Genomic DNA, 11,431 nt, shown 5'->3' with positions numbered 1-11,431 from the left:
CGTTGCTGCTGCTGCCAAGTCCCAGCTCTTGGATCCTGCAGGGCTTTGGGGAAGGGCTGAGTCTCTCCTGAGCTCCCCAGGGCAGAGTGAAGCCCTTGCTCATATTCCCTGGTAAAAACTTCCAGCTGAGCCTGGGGGGAAATAAATTTTCTCCAATTCAGGGATATCTCCACGACACCTCCCTCGGGATTTGCTTAAATGCAAATTCCCTGCTCTGTGTTTCGCTCCAATTTGCATGGTCAGTGAGGATCCTGCCCCAAGAGGCTCCTTCCTGCCTCACCTGATGTCTCAGGGATGAACCCCGAGGTTCAGGCACAGGAAATCCTTGGGCTGAAGTGAAAGGCTGGAGAGTCCTGCAGGGATCAGCCATTTCCTTACAGGTGCCTGGAAAAACAAGGCTTGGGACAGGGGGATCTTCTCCTGTGTGAGGGTGAGACACCCATGAAGACACAGCAGACCTTCTCTGGTCAGTGATTTTCTCTCTCTGAGGCCTCACAGTCCAGTTTGCGCTTTGCAGAATTAAAACTGTGTTTTGGACACTGGGAATCTCCAGGAGGATTTGCCTGGAATTCACAGGCACCTGAGGGAGAAGGGAAAACCTTCAGCTGGGCATGGAATGTTCATGGAACCAGAAGGATCAAGGACCAGAAAGAGAAGGGAAAACCTTCAGCTGGGGATAGAATGTTTGAGGGACCAGACCAGCAGGATCAGGAACCAGAGGGAGAAGGGAAAACCTTCAGCTGGGGATGGAGTGTTTGAGGGACCAGCAGGATCAGGCAAAGAGGGAGAAGGGAAAACCTTCAGCTGGGGTGGAATGTTCATGGAACCAGCAGGATCAGGCACCCTGGGTTGGAGTGCCCTGGGCTGGTGATCACAGTGGGGTTGGATCAAGGGTTGGACTGGATGACCTCAGAGGTCTCTTCCAACCCAACTGAGAAGAGCAACGAGGCTGGAGAAGGGACTGGAGCCCAAGTGCTGTGGGGAGAGGCTGAGGGAGCTGGGGGTGTTCAGCCTGGAGAAGAGGAGGCTCAGAGGTGACCTCAGCACTGTCTGGAACTGCCTGAAGGGAAGTTCTGGCCAGGTGGGGGTTGGTCTCTTCTGCCAGGCACTCAGCAATAGGACAAGGGGGCACGATGGGCTCAAGCTCTGCCAGGGGAAATTGGAGAGCAGAAAGAAATTCTTTGCAGAGAGAGTGCTCAGGCATTGGAATGGGCTGCCCAGAGAGGGGGTGGATTCCCCATCCCTGGAGGTTTTTCAGCTGAGCTTGGCCGTGGCACTGAGTGAGAATCCATCATGTCTTGATCCAACCACGTCTTGATCCAACCCCACTGTGATCACCAGCCCATGGCACTCCGTGCCCTGGGCTGATGACCACAGTAGCGTTGGATCAAGGGTTGGAATGATGATCTCAGAGGTCTCTTCCAACCCAACTGATTCTGTGATTCTGTGATCCCTTCAGCACAGCTTTCTGTCCTGTTTTCCCTGGCTGTTGGACACACAGGGTTGGACTTGATGATCTCAGAGGTCTTTTCCAACCCAATCCATTCTATGGATGTGGCACTGAGTGAGAATCCAACACGTCTTGATCCAACCCCACTGTGATCATCATGTCTTGATCCAACCATGTCTTGATCCAACCCCTACTGTGATCATCATGTCTTGATCCAACCATGTCTTGATCCAACCATGTCTTGGTCCAACCATGTCTTGATCCAACCATGTCTTGATCCAAACCCACTGTGATCATCAGCCCAGGGCACAGAGTGCCCTGGGCTGATGATCACAGTGGGATTGGATCAAGGGTTGGACTTGATGATCTCGGAGGGCTTTTCCAACCCAATCCATTCTATGTGGGCAGTTTGTGCCATCCCTGACCAAAGGGCAGAGTGAAGCCTTTGATCTCTCCTTTCATAACACGTCCCTGTTCCTGCAACACCCCCATGTTTGCTGAGAGGGAACATTTTCCCATCCAGCCCAGCCTGCCTGGGGTACTTTGTGTGCAGTCAGAGGGGTTGATGTGCAGCATTTCTGTGCTCAGGGCAGGGCTGGCACCAGCCTGTCCCTCCTAATTCAATCTCCTTCCTTGTGGAATCTGCTGCCAGCTCGTGGGGCCATTAGGGAAGATCCCTCCCCTCCCTGCAATTCCAGGAGCTTCCCTGGATTAATTCCTGGGGATTAATTTGACCTGTCCTTGCTGGGGGGGTTTAAGTGTAATTTACTTTTTTCCTTTAGAGGAAATAAAAGCCACCAAAGCAGCAGCTGGCAAGGGCTGTGTCTGTATCACTGAGGCAGAGCTGAAATAACATCCTGACTCTGAGACCAGCTCAGTTGGTTAAAACTTGGCTTAGTATTTCAAATTTTCTTTTTCAAAGGAATGTCACAGCAACACTGGCACAAAGTGCTCAGAGACAACAGTGAATGTCCACTGCAATATCCAAGCAGGGTAAAAAGATTATCCACAAACCCAACTCATTGTCAGTCACCCACAACCCCATCTGGTGTGTTCATCAGAGTATCACAGACTGAGCTCTGCTCTAAGCAGGGCCTGCAGGGCTTATTCACACCAAACCTGAGGGCTTTTTATACCAGAGCTGTCCAAATAAAGCAAACACAGCAGGTTTTCCAAGACAACAACCCTGCAGAGACAAGTCTTCCCTCCACCAGCAGCTGGGAAGCTGAAATAAATCCCTGCAGAAAGTGTCCTGGGATGTCCCCAGACTCCTGCTTTAAGCACACAACAATTCAAGTGGCACATGGCCCTGCAATTATAAATTTCCACTCCACAGAGTTTATATGACAAAAATACCCTGAGATGAGCTCAGTTGGTTAAAACTTGGTTGCAATAATGCCAAGGTCGTGGGTTCAATCCCCTGTGTGGGCCACTGACTGAAGAGTTGGACTCGATGACCCTTGTGGGTCCTTTCAACTCAGAATAGCCTGGGATTCTTAGAAGGAAGGGAGGGAGAGAAGGTTGTGAGTCCTGAATATCTTCGTGGGAGGAAGAGACCCTGAGATGAGCTCAGTTGGTTAAAACTTGGTTGTAATAGTGCCAAGGTCGTGGGTTCAATCCCCTCTGTGGGCCACTGACTGAAGAGTTGGACTCGATGATCCTGGTGGGTCCCTCCCAGCTCAGAACAGTCTGTGAAAATATCTGTGAAATAATTCCCTGTAATCTTAACTTGCAGGAGAGCTCAGGTATTGTGCCTGCTCAGGGCCAGGAGGACACCACACAGTCAGGAACAACCTCAGTGTGGGAGACTCGACCCCCTTTGTAGAGCCACGAGGGTAAAACCCCCTTGTCTATAAAGACAATTCTTATTTGGTTGTTTCTTAACTCATGTGCCATAAGATAAAACACAAATTCCACCTCAACACGAGGAAGAACTTCTTCCCCCGGAGGTGGCAGCCCTGGAGCAGCTGCCAGGGAGGACAAGGAGTGTGGAGACCTCCCAAACCCACCAGGAATTGCCGTGGCACCTGCTCCAGGTGTCCCTGCCTGGGCAGGGGGCTGGGCTGGGTGACCCCAGAGGTTCCCTGGAGCCCCAGCTCCTCTGCGTGTCTGTGAGGAGCTGTCCCTGCCCCAGGATCGGTGTTTTCCAGCCCTGACCGGGAATTACCCCCGAGGCCGTTCGGGATCGCCCCCTCCACCTTGGGACCCAAAGCGCCCCCGGAACGTTTGGGACGCGGCGCCGCTTGCAGGTGGGGCCTCACCGCCGTGAGCGCTGGCGGCGGGATCCCCGCGTGGCGATTGGCTGGCGGGCTGAGAGCAGACGGGCGCTGATTGGCTGGCGGGAGCGGTCCGTCGGGTGGCGGCGTCCCCCGTGCGGCAGAGGCGGGCGGAGGGGCGGCAGGGTCGGCCCTGTCCGTGTCCCTGTCCCCGTCCCTGTCCCTGTCCCTCTCCCTGTCCTATCGCCGTTCCTGTCCTGTCCCCGTCCTCGTCCCTGTCCTGTCCCCATCCCTGTCCCCGTCCCTGTCCCCGTCCTCGTCCCTGTCCCCGTCCTCGTCTCCATCCCTGTCCCCGTCCCCGTCCCCATCCCTGTCCCCATCCCCATCCCTGTCCCCATCCCCATCCCTGTCCCCATCCCCATCCCCATCCCCGTCCCCATCCCTGTCCCCATCCCCATCCCTGTCCCCATCCCCGTCCCCATCCCCATCCCTGTCCCCATCCCCATCCCCGTCCCCGTCCCCGTCTCCATCCCCGTCCCTGTCCCCTTCCCCGTCTCCATCCCCGTCCCTGTCCCCGTCCCGGGCCGGCTCCAGGCCCCGGCCATGCCGCCCGCCCGCTCCCGGGTGTCGGCGCTGTCGCTGCAGTGCGAGTGGCAGCGCTGCTCCTTCGTGACGGGGGACATGGAGCAGTTCTGCGGGCACGTGGGGCAGCACCTGCAGCAGCACCTGTCCGGAGAGCAGCACGAGGTGGACCCGCTGGGTGAGGAGCTGGGGGAGAGGAGGCTCAGGCAGGGACGTTGTGGGTCCCCAGAATTCCTTGGCAGGAGGGGGGAGCCGGGGGAGGGCTTTGCTCCAGGGAACAGGATGGGACATCGGCAGGAATTCCCTCCTTGAAGGGGCTGCCCAGGGAGGTCTGGAGTGCCCACCCTGGAGGTGTCTGAGGAATGTGGCACTCAGAGCTCTGGGCTGGGGCACAAGGTGGGGATCAATCCCGGGGGGGCTCCGGGGGCTTTTCCAACCTAATTCTGTGATTCTCTGAGGAGAGAACTCTGCTGGCCTTGCCCCTCCCCTCCCTGAGCACAGAGTGGTGCCTGTTGTGGGGCATGTGCTGTGCCCAGCCTGGCCTGGGGTTAATGGGGGACCCGCCCTGCTGGGGGGGTCAGTGTAACTGCCCGAGATGGAAATCACAAAGAGCAGCAGCTGGAAAAGGTGAGTGTGCCCAGGGCAGGGCTGTGTGTGCCCAGGGCAGGGCTGAGTGTGTGCCCAGGGCAGGGCTGTGTGTGTGCCCAGGGCAGGAATGGGTGTGTGCCCAGGGCAGGGCTGAGTGTGTGCCCAGGGCAGGGCTGTGTGTGTGCCCAGGGCTGAGTGTGTGCCCAGGGCTGTGTGTGTGCCCAGGGCAGGGCTGAGTGTGTGCCCAGGGCAGGGCTGTGTGTGTGCCCAGGGCAGGGCTGAGTGTGTGCCCAGGGCAGGGCTGTGTGTGTGCCCAGGGCAGGGCTGTGTGTGCCCAGGGCTGAGTGTGCCCAGGGCAGGGCTGTGTGTGTGCCCAGGGCTGAGTGTGTGCCCAGGGCTGTGTGTGTGCCCAGGGCAGGGCTGAGTGTGTGCCCAGGGCAGGGCTGTGTGTGTGCCCAGGGCAGGGCTGAGTGTGTGCCCAGGGCAGGGCTGTGTGTGTGCCCAGGGCAGGGCTGTGTGTGCCCAGGGCTGAGTGTGCCCAGGGCAGGGCTGTGTGTGTGCCCAGGGCAGGGCTGTGTGTGCCCAGGGCTGAGTGTGCCCAGGGCAGGGCTGTGTGTGTGCCCAGGGCAGGGCTGTGTGTGCCCAGGGCTGAGTGTGCCCAGGGCAGGGCTGTGTGTGTGCCCAGGGCAGGGCTGAGTGTGTGCCCAGGGCAGGGCTGTGTGTGTGCCCAGGGCAGGGCTGAGTGTGCCCAGGGCAGGGCTGAGTGTGTGCCCAGGGCAGGGCTGTGTGTGTGCCCAGGGCAGGGCTGAGTGTGTGCCCAGGGCAGGGCTGTGTGTGTGCCCAGGGCAGGAATGTGTGTGTGCCCAGGGCAGGGAGGCAGATTGGCAGGTACCCAGTCTGGGATCTCAGGAAAACCCCCCGGTGTTTGCCCCCCTGAGCCTCCCCTGCAGGGCTGCCCCGGGCCCTGGCTGCTCTCAGGGGTCTCTGTGGTGCCCCTGGCAGTGCCCTGTGTGTGTTGCAGAGGAGTACCCGTGCCTGTGGCAGGACTGTGGCTTCTGCTCCCCTGACATGCCCACCGACCTCGTGCGCCACGTCTACTTCCACTGCTACCACACCAAGCTGAAGCAGTGGGGGCTGCAGGCCCTGCAGGGCCAGGACGACGTCAGCCACTGCCAGCTGGACCCCCAGACCAGGAACATCATCCCTGAGATCCAGGAGAGCTTCCTGTGCCTGTGGGAGTACTGTGAGGTGAGGGCACAGTGCCCTGCACACCATCCTGGTGGCCCTGCTGGGCCTTGTGCTGGAGAATAGGCTGGAGAAGGGACTGGATGTGGCACTGAGTGTCCTCTTAAACACCTCCAGGGACAGAGAATCCAACAGGTCTTGATCCAACCCTACTGTGATCACCAGCCCAGGGCACAGAGTGCCAGAGTGATCCCAGTGGGGTTGGATCAAGGGTTGGACTTGGTGATCTCAGAGGTCTCTTCCAACCCAACTGAGAAGAGCAACGAGGCTGGAGAAGGGACTGGAGCACAAGTGCTGTGGGGAGAGGCTGAGGGAGCTGGGGGTGTTCAGCCTGGAGAAGAGGAGGCTCAGAGGTGACCTCAGCACTGTCTGGAACTCCCTGAAGGGAAGTTCTGGCCAGGTGGGGGTTGGTCTCTTCTCCCAGGCACTCAGCAATAGGACAAGGGGGCACGATGGGCTCAAGCTCTGCCAGGGGAAATTGAAGTTGGAGAGCAGAAAGAAATTCTTTGCAGAGAGAGTGCTCAGGGATTGGAATGGGCTGCCCAGAGAGGGGGTGGATTCCCCATCCCTGGAGGTTTTTCAGCTGAGCTTGGCCGTGGCACTGAGTGCCATGATCTGGTAAAGGGACTGGAGTTGGACCAAGGGTTGGACTTGATGATCTCGGAGGTCTTTTCCAACCCAATCCATTCTATGGATGTGGCACTGAGTGAGAATCCACCACATCTTGATCCAACCCCACTGTGATCATCATGTCTTGATCCAACCATGTCTTGATCCAACCCCACTGTGATCATCATGTCTTGATCCAACCATGTCTTGATCCAACCCCACTGTGATCATCATGTCTTGATCCAACCATGTCTTGATCCAACCCCACTGTGATCATCAGCCCAGGGCACAGAGTGCCCTGGGCTGATGATCACAGTAGGGTTGGATCAAGGGTTGAACTTGATGATCTCGGAGGTCTTTTCCAACCCAATCCATTCTGTGATTCTATCCTATGATTCTGTGTGGAAGCACCTGAGCTTGTGCTGATCTCCTCCCCCTGTTCTGTCTGTCCTTCCTCCCTGCAGAGGTCGTTTGATAACCCCGAGTGGTTCTACCGGCACGTGGAGGATCACAGCTTCTGCTCCCAGTACAAGGCAGCAGGGAAGGAGAACCACGTGCTGCTCTGTGGCTGGAAAGGTTTGTGTGTGCAGGCAGGGCTCTTCCAGAGAGCTGAGCACAGGGCTGTGTGGCACATGTGGCACAGGAGAACTCTCTTCTCCTTGGGAGGGTTTCAGACCTCCAAAAAAAACGTGTGTGCATCGTTCTGATCTGGCAGTGAGATGTCCTGCAGAGTTTGCTTCAGGGGATCCAGCTGAGTGCTTAGCACTGGGCTGTCATTAATATTTAATTAGTACCTAGAAGAGTTTATTTTTTTCCTGTACTTTGAGGTTTGGTTTTGTCTCTAATTTCCCCCAGTTTGTGCAGTTGGTCAGGAGGAGCTTGTGGCACTTGTGCACCAGTGGTCTCCCCCTGCTGTGCCCCTGCTCTGTGGGGTTTCTGCTGCCCAAAACAGAAGGAAGAAGGTTCATACTCACTCAGGCTGTGTCAGGGCCCACCTGTGAGGGTCTCCCTGTGCTGTTTCTGCCCAGACTGTGACTGCACCTTCAAGAGGCGCTGCAAGCTGCGGGAGCACCTGCGCAGCCACACGCAGGAGAAGGTGGTGGCCTGTCCCACCTGTGGGGGCATGTTTGCCAACAACACCAAGTTCTTCGACCACATCCGCCGCCAGACCGCCCTGGACCGTGAGCCCTGAGGGCAGGGAGGGGGCAGGGGGTGGGCCTGGGGCTGGGATGGTTGGGAAAAGCCCTCCAAGGTCACCCACTCCACGCTGTGCCCAGTGCCCGCCTTGACACCCAGCCCAGAGCACTGAGTGCCACGTCCTGCCATTCCTGGGGCACCTCCAGGGGTGGGGACTCCACCCCCTCCCTGGGCAGCCCCTTCCAGTGTTTAACAACCCCTTCCATGAGGAAATTGCTCCTGATACCAACCTGAACGTGAGGCTGTGCCCTGTGAGAAGTGTCTCCTTGCAGAGGCAGGGCTGGAGGCTGACAGGGCTCACACTGCTGCAGTGAGTCCTCCTGCAGGGCCCCAGGGCTGAAGGCAGAGGCAGCAGAGCTGGGATTTGCTGATTGAATTCCCTGTGCTGACAGTGTGGGGGTTGCTCCCCAGTTTGTGCACTGGGAGGCCATGCCAAGGGCAGGCAGGATGGTCTTTGCAAGGGTTGTTTTGGGGTTTTGTTTGGCTCTGCAGTCAGTGTATGCTGCCCCTGGCTGCAGAGCAGGGCCTGCAGCTCCACTCTGCCTGCCTCTCCTTCTCCCTCCCTGCCCTTTGTGCTGCTCTGTCTGCTCTGGTCTCCTTTCTCACCACGCCCTGCCCTTCCTCCCTGTCCCAGAGCAGAGGTTCCAGTGCTCCCACTGCTCCAAGAGGTTTGCCACGGAGCGCCTGCTCCGGGACCACATGAGGAACCACGGTGAGTACAGGCCCCTCCTGCCAGCTGAGCCTCTGAGCAGGGAGTGCTCTCCCCTGCTCTGGGGTCACGTTTGCCCCTGTCCTTGGCCCAGTGAACCACTACAAGTGCCCTCTGTGTGACATGACGTGCCCCCTGCCCTCCTCCCTGCGCAACCACATTCGCTTCCGGCACAGCGAGGAGCGGCCCTTCAAGTGTGACTACTGTGACTACAGGTGAGGCTTTCCCTCCTCCCAGGGACACAGTGTGTGTGCTGCAGTGTCCACAGCTTTGTTCCCTTCCCTCCCTGCAGCTGCAAGAACTTCATAGACCTGAGGAAGCACCTGGACACGCACAGCAAGGAGCCGGCGTATCGCTGCGAGTTCCAGGCCTGCAGCTTCTCTGCACGGTCCCTCAGCTCCATCAAGCTGCACTACCGCAAAGTGCACGAGGTGGGAGGGCAGCAGGGCTTGCACTGCTCGGGGTCCCTCAGCCAGGCTCCCCAGAGGAGCTGGTTCCTCCCTGTGTGGGTGCTGTGGGCAGGTCTATGGCACTCACAGCCCTCTCTCTGCCCCCAGGGTGACTGCGAGCCCCGGTACAAGTGCCACGTGTGTGACAAGTGCTTCACACGGGGGAACAACCTCACTGTCCACCTCAGGAAGAAGCACCAGTTCAAGTGGCCCTCGGGGCATCCTCGCTTCAGGTACTGCCTGTCCTTGTCTCCTCACTGCCCCCTCTCCAGGGCAAGGGGCAGCTGGAGCTGCATCCTGTGTCTTGCTGGAGCAGAGACCTGGCAGTGCTTGGGCTCTGATGTTTGTGATGTGCTCAGGGCCCTTCACTCAGTGTGGGAGGCACTGGGCAGGAAACATTCAGTGGGATCTGGCACAGACAGAGCAGTGCTGGGTGGCAGCTCCAGCAGTGGGTCACAGATCTGGGGCAATGGCAGCAGAGGTGCCTCTGGTGGGGCAATTCTGAGCTTGGCAGGGACCAGGTCCTGGTGTCACCTTCTAGGGGAAGCTGCTGCAGATTCAGCAGATGCCTCTGCTGCATCCTCTCTGGGAAACTCCAAAGGCTTTCCAGAGCCTAAAACCTGGGAGGGGAGAAGAGGATGGATTTGAAATGCACCCAGTGAAGCAGAGTGGTGGGAGGAGACGGGCTGGGTGCTGGGAAGATGATCGAGGCTTGTGGCACAAAGCTCAGAACCTGCCACATGGGTGTGGTTTTAGCGGTGGGGGCTGAAGGGTTTTTATCTTACATGCACAGCATTATCTGTGCAGCACAGGGCTTTGAAACCCAGAGTGCCCCTTGCTTGGCTGCTCCCTGTGCCCTGGGAGTGACTGTGCCCTGCCCTGCCCTGTGTGCCAGGTACAGGGAGCACGAGGACGGCTACATGCGGCTGGAGCTGGTGCGCTACGAGAGCGTGGAGCTCACGGAGCAGCTGCTGAAGGACAGGGAGAAGCGTGGGGAGGGCTCAGCTGAGTGTGTGGTGCTGCCTGAGGGCCAGGGCAACCTGCAGGTCATCGTCCTGGAGCCCCCAGCAGACACTCCCCTGGCAGAGGAGAACAAAGGCTCTGAGCTGTGCCCAGCCCCGTGCTCTGCTGACAGCCCTGAGCCAGCACAGCCCAGCACCTTCCAGGGAGCTGCATCATCCTTGGAGCAGGAGCCCAACAGCCCCAGCAGCCCCATCATCTGGGTGGTGAACAGGACCAACGAGCAGGGGGAAAGCGAGACTGTGTATTATGTCATGGCCAGCATATCCCCAGAGGAGCAGGGCACAGCTCCTGCAGGGCTGGCTGTGGAGATGGAGGAGAATGTCATGGACAGGCTGCAGAAGACAGCAGAGTTGCTGGGCATCCAGATTGTGTGAGCTGCTCCCAGGCCTCTCTGTGTGAGGAGAACTTGGGCCTCTGTGGGATGTGCTGGAGGGGGAGGTTGGGGAGTGCTTGGGGGAGAGGAGTGAGTTTGTCTTCACCTGCCTGCCCCAGCCTCTCTGGCTGCTGGTTCTGGTCAGCATGGGCAGGGAGGAAGGACAGGTCTCTCAGCTGTGAATCAAGTGGCTCTTTCTGGGGATTAGGGACTAGCAAACCTGTCCCCCCCTCCCAGGAGGCTTGGCCTAGGCCTGGCACAGGTAACTAATTCATGGGTGGGCCTGTTCCTCAGCCAGGACTGCCCAGGCTGGATGGTGTGTGGAGCAGGTGCTGGTGCTGAAGCCTCTTCCCTGGGCAGGTGTGTTGCCCTGAGCAGGCCTGTCCTTCCCCAGGCAGAGTTTCTCCAGGGGATGACATTCCTCCCCCTGCACTTCCCTGCTCATCTTTCCTGGCTCAGCTGGTACTGGTGGTGGTGTTTGCACCCCTGACCCCCTTAGCTGATCTCTGGGAGGAGGGGGCTGGAGGTGCTGTCCCTTGCAGGCCACTGCAGCTCTGGGACACTGGGAGCTCTTTCCTGCTGTTGTCATCCCCTGGGTTTCCTCCCCACATTGGAATTTGGGCTCCTGGTTGGGCAAAGTGTATTTTGGCAAGAGAAATAAAGGATCAGGTGCCAGGACAGGCAGTGTCTGGTGTGTTTTTCAGCCGGTTCTCTGCCAGCTGTGGTGGGGTGAGAGGATGACTCGGATACTTTGGGCCTGCAGTGTGGGAGGTGGGCACTGAAGAGCTGCTAGAATCTGCTGACCCCGTGCAGCTGGCACTGGATTGTGCTGCTCCATGTCCCCAGAGGTGGCACTGGAGGGCCAGCTTCAGCTCTGGCACTCCTGTTCCTGCTGTTTGATTTTTGCTGCCTCCTCCAGGGCTGTCTGCGCCTGCTCTGGCACTATTTGAATACAGGGAGTAGCCTGGGCTTGTGAGCAGAGCTACTTTG

The 11,431-nt window shown here is 58.5% G+C and overlaps 1 protein-coding gene across 1 annotated transcript; it reads left to right on the top strand.

Annotated features, from left to right (window-relative positions):
- The first annotated feature begins 4,187 nt into the window (after window positions 1–4,187).
- Window positions 4,188–11,110, top strand: HINFP (histone H4 transcription factor). The gene is made up of 9 exons (XM_071576107.1): window positions 4,188–4,426; window positions 5,858–6,084; window positions 7,155–7,266; window positions 7,719–7,871; window positions 8,522–8,599; window positions 8,691–8,811; window positions 8,889–9,027; window positions 9,154–9,278; window positions 9,941–11,110. Exons 1-9 carry the CDS (start codon window positions 4,270–4,272, stop codon window positions 10,440–10,442), a joined length of 1,614 nt encoding a protein of 537 aa, XP_071432208.1. The 5' UTR covers window positions 4,188–4,269; the 3' UTR covers window positions 10,443–11,110.
- Window positions 11,111–11,431: the final 321 nt, after the last annotated feature.

Source organism: Pithys albifrons, chromosome 23, assembly GCF_047495875.1.
Source record: "Pithys albifrons albifrons isolate INPA30051 chromosome 23, PitAlb_v1, whole genome shotgun sequence".
In the NCBI taxonomy this organism is placed as follows: domain Eukaryota; kingdom Metazoa; phylum Chordata; class Aves; order Passeriformes; family Thamnophilidae; genus Pithys; species Pithys albifrons.
Note: the sequence above shows the minus strand (reverse complement) of the source record. Positions and strands in the feature narration are given on the sequence as shown.